At 49.5% G+C, this 25,585-nt stretch overlaps 1 protein-coding gene across 1 annotated transcript in view; it reads left to right on the top strand.

Moving 5' to 3' along the window:
- Positions 1-25,585, top strand: part of LOC134990547 (palmitoyltransferase ZDHHC20-like) — a 154,805-nt gene that overhangs the window by 66,046 nt on the left and 63,174 nt on the right. The window contains exons 3-4 of the mRNA XM_063950694.1: positions 4,318-4,429; positions 6,480-6,549. Coding sequence (XP_063806764.1) covers positions 4,318-4,429; positions 6,480-6,549 — 182 coding nt within the window. The remainder of the gene's footprint in view (positions 1-4,317; positions 4,430-6,479; positions 6,550-25,585) is intronic.

Consider the following 25,585-nt stretch of genomic DNA (forward strand, 5'->3'; position numbering starts at 1 on the left):
TGGACTACCGTACTGCGTCTGCTGCTAATATAGACTGGATGATAATGATATAAAAAATATATATATATATCACTACTGCAGCCGGACAGGTATATATTATATAATGACGGACCTGCTGGACACTGTCAGCTCAGCACTGCAGACTCCTAAATGAAGCTACTAGTATCAAGAAGATAGAAAAAAAAACACACCACAGGTAGGTGGTATACAATTATGGATGGACGAGCGACTGCCGACACAGAGGTAGCTACAGCCGTGGACTACCGTACTGCATCTGCTGCTAATATAGACTGGATGATAATGATATAAAAAATATATATATATATCACTACTGCAGCCGGACAGGTATATATTATATAATGACGGACCTGCTGGACACTGTCAGCTCAGCACTGCAGACTCCTAAAGTAAGCTACTAGTAGTATCAAGAAGATAGAAAAAAAAAAAAACACCACAGGTAGGTGGTATACAATTATGGATGGACGAGCGACTGCCGACACAGAGGTAGCTACAGCCGTGGACTACCGTACTGCGTCTGCTGCCAATATAGACTGGATGATAATGATATAAAAAATATATATATATATCACTACTGCAGCCGGACAGGTATATATTATATAATGACGGACCTGCTGGACACTGTCAGCTCAGCACTGCAGACTCCTAAAGTAAGCTACTAGTATCAAGAAGATAGAAAAAAAAAAACACCACGGGTAGGTGGTATACAATTATGGATGGACGAGCGACTGCCGACACAGAGGTAGCTACAGCCGTGGACTACCGTACTGCGTCTGCTGCAGTGCTAATATAGACTGGATGATAATGATATAATATATATATATATATCACTACTGCAGCCGGACAGGTATATATTATATAATGACGGACCTGCTGGACACTGTCAGCAGAATGCGTTTATAGAATAAAAACACCACACGACGAGTGTTTAACTTTTTCAGGCAGACAATCACAATATACTGGTGGTCAGTGGTCACTGGTCAGTCACACTGGCACTGGCAGTGGCACTCTGGCAGCAAAAGTGTGCACTGTTAAAATATGTACTCCTGCTATAACTGCTCCCCAGTCTCCCCCACAATTAAGCTGTGTGAGCAGTGAGCACTCAGCACAGTCAGATATACAGTATTACATAGATGATGCAGCACACTGAGGGCACACTGAGGCTGAGCACAGATATGGTATGTGACTGTGTCACACTGTGTATCGTTTTTTTTCAGGCAGAGAACGGATTAATTAAACTGGTGGTCACTGGTCACACTATCAGCAAGTAGTACTCCTAATATGCTCCCCAAAATTAGTAAATCAAGTGTCTCTACTACTCTCTAGTCTACTCTAAACGGAGAGGACGCCAGCCACGTCCTCTCCCTATCAATCTCAATGCACGTGTGAAAATGGCGGCGACGCGCGGCTCCTTATATAGAATCCGAGTCTCGCGATAGAATCCGAGCCTCGCGAGAATCCGACAGCAGGATGATGACGTTCGGGCGCGCTCGGGTTAACCGAGCAAGGCGGGAAGATCCGAGTCTGCCTCGGACCCGTGTAAAAAGCGTGAAGTTCGGGGGGTTCGGTTTCCGAGAAACCGAACCCGCTCATCACTATGAGGTAGTAATGCTAACCATTACTGTGGTTGACACGCATTTGTAAGTATACAGCTTTTACATATATCTATGTAAGGGCATAGCTACCATAGGTGCAGGCAGTGCAGCTGCTATGGGGCCTAGAGTTGAGAGGGGCCCACCTTCCCTGTCAAAGTTGCATGTGTTATATACATTTTTCGCCATTGGGTGGTAAGTAGGGTTCCTTTCAAACTTTTTCATTGGGTCCTGCAATATATCTAGGTATGCCCCTGGACCTGCTCATTGTAGTGTGGTATAAAATGAACTGAAGGGAATTTTAATGTTATATAATATGAACCGGGACACTGTAATGAGGCAAAATATGAACAGGGAGCAAGGGTGTAGCTACCATAGGTGCAGGCAGTGCAGCTGCCATGGGGCCCAGAGCTGAGAGGGGCCCACCTTCCCTGTTAAAGTTACATATGTTATATACATTTTTCACCATTGGGTGGTATATAGGGGTCCTTTCAAACTTTTTCCTTGGGGCCTGCAATATATCTAGGTATGCCCCTGGACCTGCTCATTGTAGTGTGGTATAAAATTACCTGGAGGGCATTTTAATGTAATATAATATGAACCGGGGCTGCGGGCACTGTAATGAGGCACAATATGAACGAGGAGCACTATATATCATAATGTGAATTGGGGGTACTGTGCGGCATAATGTGTACTGGCAGCTCTGAAATGTGACATAGGGTGAACTTAAGCACTACTACTATTCATAAAAGAAACTAGGGCACTACTATGGGGCATAACATTAAATAAGGCTCCACTATGGTTCAGAAAATGAACTAGGGCACTATTATAGGGCAGAAAATTAACAACTGCTGCAGAGTAGTGTCTCTCTAAAAGCATTGGGACGGGGGCCCCTTCAAAATGTTGCTATGGTGCCCACAAAGGTCTGGCTACGTCTCTGACAGAGCACTATATATCATAATGTGAATTGGAGGTACTGTGCGGCATAATGTGTACTGGCCACTCTGAAATGTGACATAGGGTGAACTTAAGCACTACTGTGATTCTTAAAAGAAACTAGGGTACTACTATGGGGCTTAACATTAAATAAGGTTCTACTACGGGTCAGAAAATGAACTAGGGCACTATTATAGGGCCCAAAATTAATAACTGATGCAGAGAGGTGTCTCTCTAGAAGCATTGGGATGGGGGTCCCTTCAAAATGTTGCTATTGGGCCCACAAAGTTATGGCTACGCCCCTGTATCTATGTATGACAAGATAGGAAGATTTTATCCTGTACTGTAGCTCAGTGGTTCCCAATCTCAGTCCTCAGGACCCCACACAGTTCAAGTTTTCCTGTGAATTATTAAAAAGTGGCCGCTGGTGATACACAGTGCACCTACCGGGTGACCTGGAAAACATGACCTGTGTGCGGTCCTGAGGACCGATTTTGGGAACTACTAATGCATGTGTAGCACAAGTGGGAATGTTCCCAATACTTTTCCATCAAAATGAATGGATAAATTAAATAAGTGTTTTCTTACTATTCACACCTTTAAACGGAACAAGCCGCATCAATCTGTCACAACTCGCCCTAAATGCTAATAATATGAAGGGGTACAGGGTCATTGAGAATAGGGGGTGAGATTTTCAATCCCGTTTACGAGCAAAATAAACACTAAAAGCCACATGTTATAATGCTTGTGGGTAAGACCATGACTTGTAAGTGATTGCCCCTTTAACAAAACTTCCAAAATTGGCCAGCATCCTGCATCTCTGGCGATCTCGGGGGTCATTACAGCCGACCCCTTGTATGCACAAGTGGAGAGTCCCGGGAAGACATCGTAAGGATCCCTCCCTGGGGGATCTGGTCTGAAGATCGACAATGTTTAGGTCGACCACTATAGGTCGACAGGGTTGGAGGGTCGACAAAGTTTCTAGGTCGACATATGCTAGGTCGACAGGTCAAAAGGTTGACATGAGTTTTTTCACATTTTTTTTCTTTTTTTGAACTTTTTTAATACTTAACGATCCACGTGGACTACGATTGGAATGGTAATCTGTGCCGAGCGAAGTGGTAGTGGAGCGAGGCACCTTGCCCGAAGCATGGAGAGCGAAGCGAGCCATGCAAGGGGACACGGTGCACTAATTGGGGTTCCCGGTCACTCTATGAAGAAAACAACACCAAAAATAAAATAAAAATATGTCGACCTTTTGACCTGTCGACATAGCACATGTCAACCTAGAAACCCTGTTGACCTTCCAACTCTGTCGACCTATAGTGGTCGACCTAAACAATGTCGACCTAGACACTGTCGATCTAATGATCCACAGCCCTCCCTGGACCTAGACACTGTCGATCTAATGATCCACAGCCCTCCCTGGTACCTACTGAGGACTGTAGCCTATAGGCTGCAACTACTGACGCCATCAGCTACCAGGGCCATGCTCTGGAATGCAAAGCTAAATTCAGTAAATCCCACTCCCCTTTCCCTTCGCCCCCACCCACCCCATCCCATAAATGCATATAGGGCATACTGAGTATTTGTGAGTAGCCACTGAAAATGGGTGAAAATGGGCACAAATATTACTTGAAATGTAGGCCCGTGTGTCATCCCAAAGCGTCTCTACATATATCACTAGTGACAGTACTTTGTATTGGTCGCACAGTACAGCGTTTGCTTTCACCAGTCACCTCCCTGAAGTTATCCTGTGTCTGTCTTTTAGTTTCAGTTACCCATGTATGACAAGGAGCTGTACCAGGAGGAGAAGCGTAAGGAATACAAGAAGTATATTCTCACAGAAGCTGTTAAAAGCATGCCCATCAGTATCATAGGAGGTACAGTAGGGGGAGCTGTTGAGCTCTGCAGATGTCTTTCCCTTTATTTATAAATGTACATGGCACATAGCAGTATGGGGTACAGCATGACTCTTATTGCCTGCGTGTGGACAAACTTTAAATGTACATATGTTTTACCTGTGACTTTATCATTCATACAAGTCTACACATGGAACTTCTATTTCTCTGATTGCTGTGCCACACTGGTGCCCTTCCTGCCATGTATGCCCTACTGTGCTGCCAGGAAGAATCATTGGAGCTGCTGAAATCTATTCTTCATATTTGTCAGTTCCTAATAATGCTTGGGGCAGTGGTAGATGGTGGGGGCCACAGACAAATGGCCATGTGTAGATATACACTGAGAGGACAGAACACCAATAAGGATTTGTCACATGTACTATGTAGCAGTGAGTTACACATGGGCAGATACCTGTATCCTGTGACATTCTCTGATGAGACTTTCTTGTCCCAACATCGTGCTGTATGTCACAGAGCCCTGGATAATAGTATTAGCCGGACATCGGAGAAGCCTGACACACAGTATTCCTGACACGTGTGGTGCCGACTGTTTGTGTTTGCATTTGTGGCTGTGTGTAATGAGAACACATTGGGGTCTATTAATGAAGCAGTGAAAAAAGTGGAGAAAAGGAACAGTGGGAAAGTTGCCCATGGCAACCAATCAGCTTTGAAGGAAACCTTTATAAGTACATTTTATAAGATGTATGGGAGATGCTGATTGGTTGCCTTTGGGCAACTTCTCCACTGGTCTGTTTCTCCACTGTTTTCACTGCTTCATGAATAGAAACTTTTGTCTGTCACTGTGCCTGGTGATGAGTCATTGTCAGGGCCAGATTAATAATGGGGCAGATGGAGCTGCAGCTCCAAGCCTCTACATAAAAATCAGCATGGCAGGATGATGGTGATCAGCTGGCAATAAATCATAAGTATTCAAATTGTATTTCTAGTTTTCTCCAAAAATGTCAATTTTCTGTTTTTATGTCTTTCTGGAGTCAGTGGGGCTGATAGAGTAGGCTAGGGGGTGTGCATGCCCACATGGCCCTGGACACGCCCACACAACACTGGTCACGCCCACACAGCACTGGTCACGCCTGCACAGCAATGACCACACCCACACAGCACTGACCACAGCTCCTCCTCTCTCACTTCTTGAACATTTTTAGCTCCAGGCCCATGTGGTCCTTAATCCAGCCCTGGTCATTGGACTGGACTCTGCAGTTCTGTCAGGCTGATTCCACTCTCAGCGATATCCCAGAGGATATCACTGCAATGTTGGGCTGCGCACATTACCATCTATTACAGTAGTCAATCTTTGTGGTGTGAAGGAAAATGAGCAATGGCTCTTGGCTACGTAGCGCCTTCCAGGGCCGATCCGGAGCAGCTGCGCAGACATTGCTGAGATGTGAATCAGCCCCTGTGAATGATGTCACATCTAGCTTAGGACTGAGAATTGTTGTATACATTATAATCACTAAAACCCTCTCAGTAAAGTGGGACTGTTTTTTATTTTGTATAATTAAGGATAATGTGCGGCTCTTGTAGTCTGTCCGGTTGCCTATATCTCTTGTCCAGTCAGTGGCTTTGTCATTATATAGGAAAGGAAAATGGAATTGAGATGATGACATGACTCACTCATTCCACTGTAAGGTTACGGCCACACATAGCGGCCAAGTAGGTCCCGTTCAGCGGGACCCGCTTGGACGCAAGGAGACTGCACATGTGTGGCAGTCCCGCCCCCACCGGATCCGGATGGCAGGACAATGGGATTTCAAGGTGAACACATACATTGAAATGTATGTGTTCACACAGTGCGGACGGATCCTGTTCTGCGGGATCCCGCAGAACAGGATCTGTGTGAACACACAACCCCCATCCCCGGCCATGGAATGGGACCCGCTTGGCCGCTATGTGTGGCCGTAGCCTAACACCTGCTGAGTGCAGAGCACACCTACAGTCACCACACATAAACACTGTCTGTTTCTTGCTGTACAGTTGGGTTTTATTCATTAATCTTTGTTTTCTCTTTATATAGAGATCAGATATTGTGAGAAATGTGAGATGATTAAACCTGACCATTGCCACCACTGTGCCACCTGTGACGTGTAAGTCTGCGCATTCTCTAATTATCTGCTGGTAAACTGTCCAAGGCTTATACAGTATATAGACATGTCTGTATACAGTGTGTACACATGTCTGTGGATGGATAGATAGATAGATATATAGATAGATAGATAGATAGATAGATAGATAAATAGATAGATAAATAGATAGATACTGTAGATATATACTATAGATAGATAGATAGATAGATAGATAGATACTGTAGATAGATACTGTAGATAGATACTATAGATAGATAGATAGATAGATACTGTAGATAGATGTGCGTACATATACACGTGTGTTCAAATTTTGTTGGTACCCTTCCACACCACCGCACACCACCTTTCAGGTATCGCGGGGGGGCCTCCGTCACCGCATTGCGATGTTGATCGCATATATTAGTACATATGCGATCAACATCGCTGCTATGGGCGGCGATGTATGTTAATACATCCCTCCCAAAAAGAGAGGAAGTTTAAAAAACGATGCTGTCACAAATTCCTTATAGTAATTAGATCCTGAGGCCACTCGTCCATCCCCCTGCCTCATGCCTTGAACATCTCAGCTTTGCTTAAATACTGCCATCAGGCTTCCTCCCGCCTGCTTGCACCTCATGTCATCTGTCTGTCGACACTTCCCACTAGATTGTTAGCTCTTCAGAGCAGTGCCCTCTTTCCTCTTGTTATCTAAGCCCTCTTCTCGACACATTTCACTCGCAGCTCTCCCCTACTCAGCGACCATCTTCACCCGCTTTTTCTCCTGCTGGTAAAGGCTCCTCTCTATCTGTGGCAGCCAGCCCCTAGTAGTACACTGATCACTCCCTCACAATACTTACATCTTAGCTGTATTATGTCTTGAGAATTGTGGTGCTCCTTGTTACCTGTACTCTATTTCTGTTATTTATTTACTGTAATGATAAGTTTTGTCTCCCTGTAAACATCCTAGTGACATTTGGTGGACCCCTTCATTCTAAGTAAAGCATTCGTTACCTCTAATACCAATAAATAAGGACACGGAGACTTGAATTTGGCAGAAAAATTGCTAGCTATTTATTTGACCCTAACCATAGCAAACCTGTAAATGAAAACTTTGTTAAGATGCCGATTCAGCCGGCATATGGTGGCAGAAAAAGAACGGCTGTATTAAACTGACGCTAACCTTAAAATGCTAAAATCAAAACCATCCTAATTTAACTACAAACTATCAAAACGGTAATAGGTGCTAGCTCAACCCCCACAGTGACTTCCCACCCTGATGGGTGCCCATTCCGCTGCCTCCCGGTCGGGTGGTCGAGCGGCCAATAAGTCGATGGAGGTGAGTGCACCTAAACCAAATCAAACTGTAAATCACTACAGCTTACCATACAACTACAAACTGCCGTTCTTTTCCGCCAACAGCGAAAGACTCTTTCCCAGAGTCTTCGCACCGCCACCATAACCTCACCCTAAATCCTGCAACACTAGGAACAGATCCTCCAGGAAAAGCATCATCCCCTCATTGGATAGATGCACACCATCAGGCCGAAAAAGGTGACTGTCTCTGAACCGAATCCTAGGGTGGCGAACCACTTGGCCTCCGTGGGACAACACCCACTTCGCCACCGCCCCATTCACCTTCTGCCTGGCCTCCTCAATTTCGCGACCGTCCGCCACACCTTGCCAACTCAACCTTGGCACCATCAAGGAGAACACCAATACACAATTGGTCCATGCTGCGGCCAAACTTGCCAGATCCTGTATCATGGCCCACCGCATCTCCAAAGAAGTCCTCTTCCCCAGGTCGTTGCCACCTAAATGGACAACCAACACCCTAGGGCTCCATGCTTGCTGGCCTGACTCACTAGTCTACTTCTCAACTCCGTCCACATCATCCCTTGCCAACCAAGCCAACGAACTCCTCGAGCCCTAGGAAACATCTGTGCCCCCTCCGAGGCCAAAACTGGGCGGCCCAATACACATAAGAGTGGCCAACCACCCAAATAAGCAAGTCATCTTCCAACCAACCTGAAGAGGAGGAAAAGGGGGTAAAAGTGGTTACTAATCATCTATACCATTGTTTAATTTATTGGATTAACCTGAAGGATCTGCCAAAAAGAAAATTTTGTTTCCGTATATTGCAGCAGTCTCGGCCTAGCCGATCTGCACGAGCTTCCAGCCAATTTGAAGCAGAACATGAACACACAAATGGGAAAGATGAAAACAAAATTAAGAAAATAAACAAAAAGGGGGGGGGGAGGGGTAAAAAAAATAAGAATTTACTCACCGGTAATTCTATTTCTCGTAGTCCGTAGTGGATGCTGGGGACTCCGTAAGGACCATGGGGAATAGACGGCTCCGCAGGAGACTGGGCACATCTAAGAAAGATTTAGGACTATCTGGTGTGCACTCGCTCCTCCCCCTATGACCCTCCTCCAAGCCTCAGTTAGGAACTGTGCCCGGAAGAGCTGACACAATAAGGAAGAATTTTTGAATCCCGGGTAAGACTCATACCAGCCACACCAATCACACCATATAACACGTGATAGGAACCCCGGTTAACAGTATGATAACAAATGGAGCCTCTGAAGAGATGGCTCACAACAAAACCCGATTTTTGTAACAATAACTATGTACAGGTATTGCAGACAATCCGCACTTGGGATGGGCGCCCAGCATCCACTACGGACTACGAGAAATAGAATTACCGGTGAGTAAATTCTTATTTTCTCTGACGTCCTAGTGGATGCTGGGGACTCCGTAAGGACCATGGGGATTATACCAAAGCTCCCAAACGGGCGGGAGAGTGCGGATGACTCTGCAGCACCGAATGAGAGAATTCCAGGTCCTCCTCAGCCAGGGTATCAAATTTGTAGAATTTTGCAAACGTGTTTGCCCCCGACCAAGTAGCTGCTCGGCAAAGTTGTAAAGCCGAGACCCCTCGGGCAGCCGCCCAAGATGAGCCCACCTTCCGTGTGGAATGGGCTTTTACAGATTTAGGCTGCGGTAAGCCTACCGCAGAATGCGCCAGCTGAATAGAGCTACAAATCCAGCGCGCAATAGACTGCTTAGAAGCAGGAGCACCCAGCTTAGCGGGTGCATACAGGACAAACAGCGAGTCAGTCTTTCTGACTCCAGCCGTCCTGGAAATATAAATTTTTAGGGCCCTGACTACGTCCAGCAACTTGGAATCCTCCAAGTCCCTAGTAGCCGCAGGCACCACAATAGGTTGGTTCAAGTGAAAAGCTGAGACCACCTTTGGGAGAAACTGAGGACGAGTCCTCAATTCTGCCCTATCCATATGGAAAATCAGATAAGGGCTTTTACAAGACAAAGCCGCCAATTCTGAAACCCGCCTGGCCGACGCCAAGGCCAACAGCATGACCACTTTCCACGTGAGATATTTTAAATCCACAGTCTTAAGTGGTTCGAACCAATGTGATTTCAGGAATGCCAAAACCACATTGAGATCCCAAGGTGCCACTGGGGGCACAAAAGGAGGCTGAATATGCAGTACTCCTTTGACAAAAGTCTGAACTTCGGGTAGTGAAGCCAGTTCTTTTTGGAAGAAAATCGACAGAGCCGAAATCTGGACCTTTATGGACCCCAATTTGAGGCCCAACATCACCCCTGCTTGCAGGAAGTGCAGGAATCGACCCAGTTGAAATTCCTCCGTCGGGGCCTTTCCTTCAAGATCCGGTGTTCAACCGCCATGCCGTCAAACGCAGCCGCGGTAAGTCTTGGAACAGACAGGGTCCCTGCTGCAGCAGGTCTTGTCTGAGCGGCAGAGGCCAAGGGTCCTCTGTAAGCATCTCTTGAAGTTCCGGGTACCAAGCTCTTCTTGGCCAATCCGGAACCACGAGTATGGTTTTCACTCCTCGCCTTCTTATTATTCTCAGTACCTTGGGTATGAGAGGTAGAGGAGGAAACACATAAACCGACTGGTACACCCATGGTGTCACTAGAGCGTCCACCGCTATCGCCTGAGGGTCTCTTGACCGGGCGCAATATCTTTTCAACTTCTTGTTGAGGCGGGACGCCATCATGTCTACCTGTGGTTTTTCCCACCGGTTGACCAGCATTTGGAAGACTTCTGGATGAAGTCCCCATTCTCCCGGGTGGAGGTCGTGCCTGCTGAGGAAGTCTGCTTCCCAGTTGTCCACTCCCGGAATGAACACTGCCGTCAGTGCTAACACATGATTCTCTGCCCATCTGAGAATCCTTGTGGCTTCTGCCATCGCCATCCTGCTTCTCGTGCCGCCCTGTCTGTTTACATGGGCGACCGCCGTGATGTTGTCTGACTGGATCAGTACCGGCTGGTTTTGAAGCAGGGGTCTTGCCTGGCTTAGGGCATTGTAAATGTCCCTTAGCTCCAGGATATTTATGTGAAGAGAAATCTCCTGATTTGACCACAGTCCTTGGAAATTTCTTCCCTTTGTGACTGCCCCCCAGCCCCGAAGGCTGGCATCCGTGGTCACCAGGACCCAGTCCTGTATTCCGAATCTGCGGCCCTCTAGTAGATGAGCCCTCTGCAGCCACCACAGCAGCGACACCCTGGTTCTGGCCGATAGGGTTATCCGCTGTTGCATCTGGAGATGGGACCCGGACCATTTGTCCAACAGGTCCCACTGGAACGTCCTTGCGTGGAACCTTCCGAATGGAATTGCTTCGTACGAAGCTACCATTTTTCCCAGGACTCGTGTGCATTGATGTACCGACACTTTTCCTGGTTTTAGGATGTCTCTGACCAGAGATGACAATTCCTCGGCTTTTTCCAGTGGAAGAAACACTCTTTTCTGGTCTGTGTCCAGAATCATTCCCAGGAACAGAAGACGTGTCGTCGGGACCAGCTGTGACTTTGGAATGTTTAGAATCCAGCCGTGCTGTTGTAGCACTTCCTGAGAAAGTGCCACCCCCACTATCAACTGTTCTTTGGACCTCGCCTTTATCAGGAGATCGTCCAAGTACGGGATAATTAAAACTCCCTTCTTGCGAAGGAGTATCATCATTTCGGCCATTACCTTGGTAAAGACCCTCGGTGCCGTGGATAACCCGAACGGCAGCGTCTGGAACTGATAGTGACAGTCCTGTACCACAAATCTGAGGTACTCCTGGTGCGGAGGGTAAATGGGGACATGCAGGTACGCATCCTTGATGTCCAGGGATACCATGTAATCCCCCTCCTCCAGGCTCGCAATAACCGCCCTGAGCGATTCCATCTTGAACTCGAACCTTTTGATATAAGTGTTTAAGGTTTTTAAATTTAAGATGGGTCTCACCGAATCGTCCGGTTTCGGTACCACAAACATTGTGGAGTAGTAACCCTTTCCTTGCTGAAGGAGGGGTACCTTGACGATCACTTTCTGTGAGTACAGTTTTTGAATAGCCACCAACACTGCCTCCCTGGCAGAGGGAGTTGCCGGCAAGGCAGATTTTAGGAAACGGCGGGGGGGGGGAGACGTCTCGAATTCCAGCCTGTACCCCTGAGATACTACTTGAAGGACCCAGGGATCCACTTGTGAGAGAGCCCACTGTGCGCTGAAAAACCTGAGACGTGCCCCCACCGTTCCCGATTCCGCCTGAGCAGCCCCAGCGTCATGCTGTGGACTTACCGGACGCAGGGGAGGACTTCTGCTCCTGGGAACTAGCTGTGTGTTGCAGCTTTTTCCCCCTTCCTCTGCCCCTCGGCAGAAAGGATGAGCCTCTAGCCCGCTTATTTTTCTGGGGCCGAAAGGACTGTACCTGATAATACGGTGCTTTCTTTTGCTGTGGGGTAGCCTGTGGCAAAAAAGTCGATTTCCCAGCAGTAGCTGTGGAAACGAGGTCTGAAAGACCTTCCCCAAAAAGTTCCACCCCTTTATAGGGTAAAACTTCCATGTGCCGCTTGGAGTCAGCATTACCTGACCATTGCCTAGTCCATAACCCCCGTCTGGCGGCAATGGACATAGCGCTTATTTTTGATGCCAGCCGGCAAATATCCCTCTGTGCATCACGCATGTATAAGACCGCGTCTTTTATATGGTCAATCGTTAGCAAAATATTGTCCCTATCCATGGTATCAATGTTTTCCGACAGGGAGTCTGACCACGCAGCAGCAGCACTGCACATCCAAGCTGATGCAATAGCGGGTCTCAATATAATGCCAGTGTGTGTGTATATAGCTTTTAGGGTACTTTCCAGCTTTCTATCAGCAGGTTCTTTTAGGGCGGCCGTATCCGGAGACGGTAGTGCCACCTTCTTTGATAAGCGTGTCAATGCTTTATCTACCCTAGGGGGTGTTTCCCAGCGTGACCTATCCTCTGGCGGGAAAGGGTACGCAGCCATTAACCGTTTAGAAATGATCAATTTCTTATCTGGGGAAGTCCACGCTTCCTCACACACCTCATTTAATCGTCAGATGCAGGAAAAACTACTGGTAGTTTTTTCTCACCAAACATAATACCCTTTTTTGTGGTACCTGGGGTATCATCAGAAATGTGTAAAATATTTTTCATAGCCTCAATCATATAACGGGTGGATCTATTGGAGGGTACACTCGTCTCATCATCGTTGACACTGGAGTCGGTATCCGTGTCGACATCTGTATCTGTCATCTGAGGTAGCGGGCGTTTTATAGCCCCTGATGACATTTGAGACGCTTGGACAGGCACAAGCTGAGTAGCCGGCTGTCCTAGGTCGTCAAACCTTTTATGTAAGGAGCTGACACTGTCACGTAATTCCTTCCATAAGTCCATCCACACTGGTGTCGACCCCGCAGGGGGTGACATCACATTCACAGGCATTTGCTCCGCCTCCACATCATTATCCTCATCATACATGTCGACACAGCAGTACCGACACACAGCAGACACACAGGGAATGCTCTTACAGAGGACAGGACCCCACAAAGCCCTTTGGGGAGATAGAGGGAGAGTATGCCAGCACACACCAGGGCGCTATATAACACAGGGATATCACTATACAGAGTGTTTTCCCCTATAGCTGCCTATAATATATATATACTGCGCCTAAATTGTGCCCCCCCCCCTCTCTTTTTTACCCTTTCTGTAGTGCAGGACTGCAGGGGAGAGCCAGGGAGCTTCCTTCCAGCGAAGCTGTGAGGGAATAATGGCGCCAGTGTGCTGAGGGAGTTGGCTCCGCCCCTTTTTCGGCGGGCTTTCTCCCGCTATTTTATCGTTTCTGGCAGGGGTTAATATACACCTATATAGCCTCTGGGGCTATATATGGTGTTAGTTTTGCCAGCCAATGTGTTATTATTGCTGCTCAGGGCGCCCCCCCCCCCCCCCAGCGCCCTGCACCCATCAGTGACCGCAGTGTGTGGTGTGCATGAGGAGCAATGGCGCACAGCTGCAGTGCTGTGCGCTACCTTGGAGAAGACAGAAGTCTCCAGCCGCCGATTTTCCGGACCACCTTCTTGTTTCTGGCTCTGTAAGGGGGACGGCGGCGCGGCTCCGGGAACGGACGACGAGGTCGGGTCCTGTGTTCGATCCCTCTGGAGCTAATGGTGTCCAGTAGCCTAAGAAGCCCAAGCTACCACCACTTAGGTAGGTTCGCTTCTTCTCCCCTTAGTCCCTCGTTGCAGTGAGCCTGTTGCCAGCAGGTCTCACTGAAAATAAAAAACCTAAACTATACTTTCTTCTAGGAGCTCAGGAGAGCCCCTAGTGTGCATCCAGCTCAGCCGGGCACAGAAATCTAACTGGGGCTTGGAGGAGGGTCATAGGGGGAGGAGCCAGTGCACACCAGATAGTCTTAAATCTTTCTTAGATGTGCCCAGTCTCCTGCGGAGCCGTCTATTCCCCATGGTCCTTACGGAGTCCCCAGCATCCACTAGGACGTCAGAGAAAGGGGTAAAACATGTAATAACTCAGCTGGAGGTGAAAGCGTAAAGACCTGCTGAGGGACTCTGATTAGAACAGATTAGCCGAATTGTGGATTAGAATTCAGTCCGTCAAGTCAGGCAAAAATCGCAAAATAACTCCAGACCCCCGCTGCCGGCTCAAGCCCGCAACGGCGAGTAGCTAATCCCCGAGTAGGATAAAAACGGGTAGACAGACAAACGCATAACACCATAACGTACTGAACTGTAACAACATAATTAAACAACTGTAATTGAACAAAAAGTACGCGCGAGCCAACATCTCATGCAACGGGGCGAATATACCGTCTGTAACTTGACGACTTCCATCGCCCCACTGCCTGGATCTCAGCCATGAAACATCCCGCCGCCGCTGCCGACGTCGCAGCTCCTATGCGAAAGGAATGCGTCCCGAACGCAGCGGGTGGGAGGCCCAAGCTCGCAAAACATCGACCCAGCATCCAATGAAATTGATACTTCGTCATCGGCAGCCCGTCATAATGCAGCAGCCATGACCCCCGACTGTCGGGCCGTACTGCCTCATACTGCACTGCCAAACTTACTGGGCAAATGCTCTCCTCAAGTGCCGGAACCAAGGTGACCCATCGACCTCTCCCCACCTGGTCCGCCTTAGCGCGACGCAATCTGCAGAGCAAGGACCTCTCACCCACCACCACGTCCCTGACAAGCATGCGCGAATCTGCTCGCTTAGAAGGCGCTACCAATTCCGAAACCCTAAAGGCCCCGTGGTAAGCCATTGAGAACGCCAAACTGAACAACAGCGACTCAAATATAGACGACGCGACACCTCCAACCGCCCTGATGACAGCCGGCAACAAGGCCGCATCAATGGGCCGCCTCCTGTCAGGCGGCGTCGGCGCGACTCGCGCCCATCCTTTCATCGCCGTCAGCAGAATCCCACTCTTAGTCACGTCGGGGACGCCCTGTATTTTGCTGAAAACGAAATCCCAGCCAAGTATCGGGATACCACCGCTCTGGACCTACCCGAAACAATACAGCTGCCAAATAAAAGAAAGCATCATCCGATGCCCGCTCTTACCTTGTGAATTTCATCCTTGAACAAACTCCTCCCATTCGCTCCAAGCTTGCCTGTAAGCCTTAAGCGTGGTTGGCGCGACTGACCGCAACGCTAAACCCTCCAGTCCGGCCCGATCACCTGCCAAACATAACCGGGACAATGAAAACCATGCTCGTCGGCCTCGGGTGCCAACAAACAAAACCTTTCCCACTGCCCTCGTGACAACGCGTCAGCAATTCCGTTCTCCAGCCCCGGCACATGCTGCGCGCGGAACCACGCGTTCCGACGTAGGCATGTCAACAGCAACTGCCCCAGCACCCGCAGAACCACCAGCGACTTCGCCCTCTGGTTATTTATCGCATGCACCACGCCCATATTGTCACATCTAAACAAGATGCTGCGATGAGCCAGGCGATCGCCCCAGACCTCCAGCGCCACCATAATGGGGAAAAGCTCAAGAAGCAAAAGGTCCTTAGTTAAACCTTCGCGACGCATACCGCCGGCCACGAGGCCGCGCACCAAGATCCCTCCAGATAGCAACCGAATCCAGCGGCCCCCGCTGCATCGGTGAACAGCTGCAACCTAGCGCTGTCCACCGTTGGGGCCTGCCGCATACACACCCCGTTGAAGTCCTACAGGAACGAGGCCCCTACGGCCAATCCCTCTTAATCTCTGGTACAAACGCACTAAATGGTGTGGTCTGGCACACCCCGCAGTCGCCCTTTTTAGCTTCCGGCAGAAACCCCGCCCATCGGGATTACCCGACAAGCAAAGTTCAACATGCCCAGCAAGGATTGCGCCTGCCGCAGTTTTACCTTGCGCAACCCCTCGAACCGGCAAATGGCGTCGCGGAGCTTGACCACTTTGTCTCTAGGCAGACGGCACGATCCCGCCACCGTGTCAATCTCGATCCCCAAAATTGACAAACAGGAGACCGGCCCCTCTGTTTTATCTTCGGCCACGGGAACTCCGAAGTGACAAAACAGAGCTCGGATGCTGAAAAGCAAGTCGCCGCATCGCGGTGAGTTAGCTGGTCCCGTACACAGGAAGTCATTGAGGTAATGGCGCGACCCCATGACCTCCCGACGAAGACTCCACGCACAATGTAGAAATGTGCTAAATTGTTCGAAACATGAGCATGAAACGGAACATCCCATCGGCAAGCATTTGTCGATGAAATATTCCGTTCCAATCCGGAAACCCATAAAGCGAAATGAGTCCGGATGTAGCGGCAGCAACCGAAAAGCGGACTCAACGTAAATCTTTGCCATGAAGGCCCCAGCACCGTAGCTGCGGGCCAGCTCCCACGCCTCGTCAAACGATTGATACCCCACCGAGCAATGAGCCGGTGGTATCGCGTCATTGACCGACGCTCCCGACGGGTAAGAAAAATGCTGGATAAGCCTAAAAGCGCCTGGAGTCTTCTTGGGAACCACACCCACTGGGGAGATGACTAAGCCTTCCACCGGGGTTGATGGAAACGGCCCCTCCATCCTGCCCAGCCTGACCTCCTTGTCTACCTTCTCCCGCAGTACCAAAGGTAAGGCACGAGCAGACTGGAGGTTCCTTTGAGCCCTCGCCGTAACCTCGCTCGCAACATGCAAGCGAAAACCAAAACGCAAACCTGAAAACAAAAATAACGCGTCGGCCCTATTTGGATACCAATCCAACCCCTCGCCCATTGTATCCAAATTAATTGGCGTTGGCGCTCTGCGGAGCGCTCCCGCTCACGGCCGATCTTGGGTAAGTTTGCTTACCCCGGGTACCTTGACGACTACCTTTGAATCAGGAGGAGGCCGGGTGGGAACCGCCACATTGCAGGCATGAGTGTCGAATCCGACACTGCTTGCCAAAGGAACATGTCGCGTTGTTAAACGCGAAGCATTTTCCCTTTGTGGCGGCCTGTCCCCCTGCACGGACGGCCGACTTACCTGGCATTGCCGATCCGCCGTCCGCGCCGGGCCCCTGGGCGGACGAACCTGCGCGGAGCCCGTCCGCCCCCGCGTTCCGGGGCTCCTTGCCCTGTTGCGAGGCCCGAGTGACCTTGAGCCAGACTTCCACGTCCTTAAAACCCAAAGTCCATCACCTGTAATCCGTCCTGCTTCTCCCGGAACTCCTAATCATATCTACGCCATTTAGTGCCCGACGACGTGCGTTGCATACAGAGCCGGATTAACAATGGGGCGGGTGGAGCTGCAGCTCCAGGCCCTCCCATGAAAATAGGCCCACAGCCTCCCCTGCAGTGATGTGCAGCCAATGTTGACAAGTGAAAGCAAATCCTGTCACACGAGGCTGAAGACAGACTCAACACTAACAGCCCAGCTCACATCCCGGTCCGCTCCGCTCCCACCTCCCGTCCTCAACCCGCGATCAGCAGCAGAAAGCCCATCCGCCCACAAAACATCCTGAAGCTCCGCCCCCAGCCGCCCGAAGCTCCGCCCCCAGTCGCCCGGAGCTCCGCTCGCTCGCTGCACCGAACGGCCACGAACAGCAGACTGCGGACACGCTACCACCCCCCTCTCTCCTCTGGCTATAACTCCCGCCTTCTGCACAGAGCTAGGACCGCAGTAGATGCGGGGGGGGGGGGAGGGGAGAGGATATGCAGGCTCAGTGGTCCCACAACCGCAGTGATGTGATGATGCTGCCAGAAGACAGCAGCCCTGGAGTCAGTCACACCTTCGCTCTGCTGTGCTGGCTCCACCTTGTAAAATGGACCTCTGCTTCCTCACCCAGTGCGGATCCCACTCAGACTAGGTGAGTGTGCATACAGTAGCCTACACGTTTTCTTTATCCCACCACTTACACCCCCCACTCCAGTTTGTGTGTTTTGTGCCCATTCCTATATGTTCTACTTCATCCAGTGCTGCTCTCACCCCCTCCTCTCTATATCCTATCCCTCCCCCTATCTCTCTATTCCCTATCCCTCCCCCTATCTCTCTCGTCCCTATCCCTCTCCCCTCCTCTCGCTCTCTCTCTCTCTCTATGCCCTATTCCTCCCCCCTCCTCTTGCTCTCTCCAGCGCTGTAACTAGGCGTATGCAGAAGGGGCATTGCCCACAGCGCACACCTAGTTAGAGCGCATATTCCCCCTGTGCTCCCACTGTCCGTACCTGACTACTGCGCTCCCTTATACGGCCCCTCCTCTCTTGGCCCCTGTGTACAGCGCTCCTGCGGCCCGCCCCCCTCTCTTGGCCTGCAGTGTAGTGTACAGAGGGGCGGTGGGTCAGGAGCCAGCAGCAGCACAGCTACAGGAAGAAGAAGAAATCATGTAAGTGGCTGCCCACACACTACACTAAAGTACACTACATTACAGCCTAAGGGTAGGGGGGCTGTAAGGTGCTCTGCCTGCCGTAATGAGTAAAAGGTGGCTCCACCAGCCATAATGTGTAAAAAGGGGACGCTGTCTGCCGTAATGTGTAAAAAAAGGCACGCTGTCTGCCGTAATGTGTAAAAAGGGGACGCTGTCTGCCGTAATGTGTAAAAAGGGGGAGGCTGCCGTAATGTGTAATAAAGGGACGCTGTCTGCCGTAATGTGTAAAAAAGGGCACGCTGTCAGCCGTAATGTGTAAAAAAGGGCACGCTGTCAGCCGTAATGTGTAAAAAGGGGACGCTGTCTGCCGTAATGTGTAAAAAGGGGACGCTGTCTGCCGTAATGTGTAAAAAGGGGGACACTGTCTGCCGTAATGTGTAAAAATAAGAATTTACTTACCGATAATTCTATTTCTCGGAGTCCGTAGTGGATGCTGGGGTTCCTGAAAGGACCATGGGGAATAGCGGCTCCGCAGGAGACAGGGCACAAAAGTAAAGCTTTCCGATCAGGTGGTGTGCACTGGCTCCTCCCCCTATGACCCTCCTCCAAGCCAGTTAGGTACTGTGCCCGGACGAGCGTACACAATAAGGGAGGAATTTTGAATCCCGGGTAAGACTCATACCAGCCACACCAATCACACCGTACAACTTGTGATCTAAACCCAGTTAACAGTATGATAACAGCGGAGCCTCTGAAAAGATGGCTCACAACAATAATAACCCGATTTTTGTAACTATGTACAAGTATTGCAGATAATCCGCACTTGGGATGGGCGCCCAGCATCCACTACGGACTCTGAGAAATAGAATTATCGGTAAGTAAATTCTTATTTTCTCTATCGTCCTAGTGGATGCTGGGGTTCCTGAAAGGACCATGGGGATTATACCAAAGCTCCCAAACGGGCGGGAGAGTGCGGATGACTCTGCAGCACCGAATGAGAGAACTCCAGGTCCTCCTTAGCCAGGGTATCAAATTTGTAGAATTTAGCAAACGTGTTTGCCCCTGACCAAGTAGCTGTTCGGCAAAGTTGTAAAGCCGAGACCCCTCGGGCAGCCGCCCAAGATGAGCCCACCTTCCTTGTGGAATGGGCATTTACATATTTTGGCTGTGGCAGGCCTGCCACAGAATGTGCAAGCTGAATTGTATTACACATCCAACTAGCAATAGTCTGCTTAGAAGCAAGAGCACCCAGTTTGTTGGGTGCATACAGGATAACAGCAAGTCAGTTTACCTGACTCCAGCCGTCCTGGAACATATTTTCAGGGCCCTGACAACATCTAGCAACTTGGAGTCCTCCAAGTCCCTAGTAGGTGCAAGGCACCACAATAAGCTGGTTCAGGTGAAACACTGACACCACCTTTAGGGAGAGAACTGGGGACGAGTCCGCAGCTCTGCCCTGTCCGAATGGACAAACAGATATGGGCTTTTTTGAGAAAAAACCACCAATTTGACACTCGCCTGGTCCAGGCCAGGGCTAAGAGCATGGTCACTTTTTATGTGAGATGCTTCAAATCCACAGATTTGACTGGTTTTAAACCAATGTGATTTGAGGAATCCCAGAACTACGTTGAGATCCCACAGTGCCACTGGAGGCACAAAAGGGGGTTGTATATGCAATACTCCCTTGACAAACTTCTGGACTTCAGGAACTGAAGCCAATTCTTTCTGGAAGAAAATCGACAGGGCCGAAATTTGAACCTTAATGGACCCCAATTTGAGGCCCATAGACACTCCTGTTTGCAGGAAATGCAGGAAACGACCGAGTTGAAATTTCTTTGTGGGGCCTTCCTGGCCTCACACCACGCAACATATTTTCGCCACATGTGGTGATAATGTTGTGCGGTCACCTCCTTTCTGGCTTTGACCAGGGTAGGAATGACCTCTTCCGGAATGCCTTTTTCCCTTAGGATCCGGCTTTCCACCGCCATGCCGACAAACGCAGCTGCGGTAAGTCTTGGAACAGACATGGTACTTGCTGAAGCAAGTCCCTTCTTAGCGGCAGAGGCCATAAGACCTCTGTAAGCATCTCTTGAAGTTCCGGGTACCAAGTCCTTCTTGGCCAATCCGGAGCCATGAGTATAGTTCTTACTCCTCTACGTCTTATAATTCTCAGCACCTTAGGTATGAGAAGCAGAGGGGGGAACACATACACCGACTGGTACACCCACGGTGTTACCAGAACGTCCACAGCTATTGCCTGAGGGTCTCTTGACCTGGCGCAATACCTGTCCCGTTTTTTGTTCAGACGGGACGCCATCATGTCCACCTTTGGTATTTCCCAACGGTTTACAATCATGTGGAAAAAACTTCCCGATGAAGTTTCCACTCTCCCGGGTGGAGGTCGTGCCTGCTGAGGAAGTCTGCTTCCCAGTTTCCATTCCCGGGATGAAACACTGCTGACAGTGCTATCACATGATTTTCCGCCCAGCGAAAAGTCCTTGCAGTTTTTGCCATTGCCCTCCTGCTTCTTGTGTCGCCCTGTCTATTTACGTGGGCGACTGCCGTGATGTTTTTCCCACTGGATCAATACCGGCTGACCTTGAAGCAGAGGTCTTGCTAAGCTTAGAGCATTATAAATTTACCCTTAGCTCCAGTATATTTATGTGGAGAAAAGTCTCCAGACTTGATCACACTCCCTGGAAATTTTTTCCTTGTGTGACTGCTCCCCAGCCTCTCGGGCTGGGCTCCGTGGTCACCAGCATCCAATCCTGAATGCCGAATCTGCGGCCCTCTAGAAGATGAGCACTCTATAACCACCACAGGAGAGACACCCTTGTCCTTGGATATAGGGTTATCCGCTGATGCATCTGAAGATGCGATCCGGACCATTTGTCCAGCAGATCCCACTGAAAAGTTCTTGCGTGAAATCTGCCGAATGGAATTGCTTCGTAGGAAGCCACCATTTTTACCAGGACCCTTGTGCAATGATGCACTGTTTTTAGGAGGTTCCTGACTAGCTCGGATAACTCCCTGGCTTTCTCTTCCGGGAGAAACACCTTTTTCTGGACTGTGTCCAGAATCATCCCTAGGCACAGCAGACGTGTCGTCGGGATCAGCTGCGATTTTGGAATATTTAGAATCCACCCGTGCTGTTGTAGCAGTATCCGAGATAGTGCTACTCCGACCTCCAACTGTTCCCTGGACTATGCCCTTATCAGGAGATCGTCCAAGTAAGGGATAATTAAGACGCCTTTTCTTCGAAGAAGAATCATCATTTCGGCCATTACCTTGGTAAAGACCCGGGGTGCCGTGGACAATCCAAACGGCAGCGTCTGAAACTGATAGTGACAGTTCTGCACCACGAACCTGAGGTACCCTTAGTGAGAAGGGCAAATTTGGGACATAGAGGTAAGCATCCCTGATGTCCCGGGACACTATATAGTCCCCTTCTTCCTGGTTCGTTATCACTGCTCTGAGTGACTCCATCTTGATTTGAACCTTTGTAAGTGTTCAAAAAAATTTTTAGAATAAGTCTCACCTAGCCTTCTGGCTTCAGTACCACAATATAGTGTGGAATAATACCCTTTTTCTTGTAGTAGGAGGGGTAATTTAATTATCACCTGCTGGGAATACAGCTTGTGAATTTTTTTTTTTTTTTTTCCATACTGCCTCCTTGTCGGAGGGAGACCTTGGTAAAACAGACTTCAGGAGCCTGCGAAGGGGAAACGTCTCGACATTCCAATCTGTACCCCTGGGATACTACTTGTAGGATCCAGGGGTCCTGTACGGTCTCAGCGCCATGCTGAGAACTTGTCAGAAGCGGTGGAACGCTTCTGTTCCTGGGAATGGGCTGCCTGCTGCAGTCTTCTTCCCTTTCCTCTATCCCTGGGCAGATATGATCTTATAGGGACGAAAGGACTGAGGCTGAAAAGACGGTGTCTTTTTCTGCAGAGATGTGACTTAGGGTAAAAACGGCGGATTTTCCAGCAGTTGCCGTGGCCACCAGGTCCGATGGACCGACCCCAAATAACTCCTCTTCCTTTATACGGCAATACACCTTTGTGCCGTTTGGAATCTGCATCACCTGACCACTGTCGTGTCCATAACATCTTCTGGCAGATATGGACATCGCATTTACTCTTGATGCCAGAGTGCAAATATCCCTCTGTGCATCTCGCATATATAGAAATGCATCCTTTAAATGCTCTATAGTCAATAAAATACTGTCCCTGTCAAGGGTATCAATATTTTTAGTCAGGGAATCCGACCAAGCCACCCCAGCTCTGCACATCCAGGCTGAGGCGATCGCTGGTCGCAGTATAACACCAGTATGTGTGTATATACTTTTTATGATATTTTCCAGCCTCCTGTCAGCTGGTCCTTGAGGACGGCCCTATCTATAGACGGTACCGCCACTTGTTTTGATAAGCGTGTGAGCGCCTTATCCACCCTAAGGGGTGTTTCCCAACGCGCCCTAACTTCTGGCGGGAAAGGGTATACCGCCCATAATTTTCTATCGGGGGGAACCCACGCATCATCACACACTTTATTTAATTTATCTGATTCAGGAAAAACTACGGTAGTTTTTTCACATCCCACATAATACCCTCTTTTGTGGTACTTGTAGTATCAGAAATATGAAACACCTCCTTCATTGCCTTTAACGTGTGGCCCTAATAAGGAATACGTTTGTTTATTCACCGTCGACACTGGATTCAGTGTCCCTGTCTGTGTCTGTGTCGACCGACTAAAGTAAACGGGCGTTTTAAAAACCCCTGACGGTGTTTTTGAGACGTCTGGACCGGTACTAATTGTTTGTCGGCCGTCTCATGTCGTCAACCGACCTTGCAGCGTGTTGACATTATCACGTAATTCCCTAAATAAGCCATCCATTCCGGTGTCGACTCCCTAGAGAGTGACATCACCATTACAGGCAATTGCTCCGCCTCCTCACCAACATCGTCCTCATACATGTCGACACACACGTACCGACACACAGCACACACACAGGGAATGCTCTGATAGAGGACAGGACCCACTAGCCCTTTGGAGAGACAGAGGGAGAGTTTACCAGCACACACCAAAAACGCTATAATTATATAGGGACAACCTTATATAAGTGTTTTCCCTTATAGCATCTTTTTTATATATTTCTAACGCCAAATTAGTGCCCCCCCTCTCTGTTTTAACCCTGTTTCTGTAGTGCAGTGCAGGGGAGAGCCTGGGAGCCTTCCCTCCAGCCTTTCTGTGAGGGAAAATGGCGCTGTGTGCTGAGGAGATAGGCCCCGCCCCTTTTTCGGCGGCCTCGTCTCCCGCTCTTAACGGATTCTGGCAGGGGTTAAATATCTCCATATAGCCTCCGGAGGCTATATGTGAGGTATTTTTAGCCAAAATAGGTATTCATTTGCCTCCCAGGGCACCCCCCTCCCAGCGCCCTGCACCCTCAGTGACTGCCGTGTGAAGTGTGCTGAGAGGAAAATGGTGCACAGCTGCAGTGCTGTGCGCTACCTTTAGAAGACTGAGGAGTCTTCTGCCGCCGATTCTGGACCTCTTCTTACTTCAGCATCTGCAAGGGGGCCGGCGGCAAGGCTCCGGTGACCATCCAGGCTGTACCTGTGATCGTCCCTCTGGAGCTGATGTCCAGTAGCCAAGAAGCCAATCCATCCTGCACGCAGGTGAGTTCACTTCTTCTCCCCTAAGTCCCTCGTTGCAGTGATCCTGTTGCCAGCAGGACTCACTGTAAAATAAAAAACCTAAGCTAAACTTTTCTAAGCAGCTCTTTAGGAGAGCCACCTAGATTGCACCCTTCTCGGCCGGGCACAAAAATCTAACTGGCTTGGAGGAGGGTCATAGGGGGAGGAGCCAGTGCACACCACCTGATCGGAAAGCTTTACTTTTGTGCCCTGTCTCCTGCGGAGCCGCTATTCCCCATGGTCCTTTCAGGAACCCCAGCATCCACTAGGACGATAGAGAAAAGGGGGACGCTGTCTGCCGTAATGTGTAAAAAGGACGCTGTCTGCCGTAATGTGTAAAAAGGGGACGCTGTCTGCCGTAATGTGTAAAAAGGGGGACGCTGTCTGCCGTAATGTGTAAAAGGGGCTCTACCTGGTGTAGTGGCGCTACTGTGCAGCGAAATTTGAATAATGGAGACTACTATGTACTGTAATATGAATTGGTATTATTTTGTGGCCGCAACCCTTCTCCATGAAGCCACGCCTCTATATTTGTTATGTGTGCCTGCTGCGCACACTGCCCCTATTTTACATAAAGGGGGGTGGCCGATGCCATTTCTTGCACACAGCGCCAAAATGTCTAGTTACGGCACTGGCTCTCTCTATTGCCCACCCCTCCTCTCTCTCTCTTTTCCCTATCCCTCCCCCTCCTCTCACTCTCTCTATTCCCTATACCTCCCCCTCTCTCTATTTCCTATCCCTCCCCCCTCTCACTCTCTCTATTCCCTATACCTCCCCCCTCTCTCTATTCTTTATCCCTCCCCCTCTCTCTGTGTTCCCTATTCCTCCCCCCTCCTCTTGCTCTCTCTATTGCCTATCCCCCTCCTCCTCTCGCTCTATTCCCTATCCCTCCCCCCTCCTGTCGCTCTCTATTCCCTATCCCTCCTCTTGCTCTCTCTCTCTCTATTCCCTATCCCTCCCCACTCCTCTCACTTGCTCTCTCTATTCCCTATCCCTCCCCCTCCTCTCGCTCTTCCTTTTCCCTCCCCCCTCCTCTGGCTTTCTCTCTCTATTCCCTATCCCACCCCCGCTCTCTCTATTCTCTGTCCCTCCTCTCTCTCTCTATTCCCTATCCCTCTCCACTCCTCTCCATCTCTCTCTCTATTTCCTATCCCTCCCTCCCCATCTCTCTCCTTCTCTTCCTCTCTCTCTGTTTTGTTTTTATCTAGGGCTATTTTTGGACTG

This window comes from Pseudophryne corroboree, chromosome 2 (assembly GCF_028390025.1).
Source record: "Pseudophryne corroboree isolate aPseCor3 chromosome 2, aPseCor3.hap2, whole genome shotgun sequence".
Lineage (NCBI taxonomy): Eukaryota > Metazoa > Chordata > Amphibia > Anura > Myobatrachidae > Pseudophryne > Pseudophryne corroboree.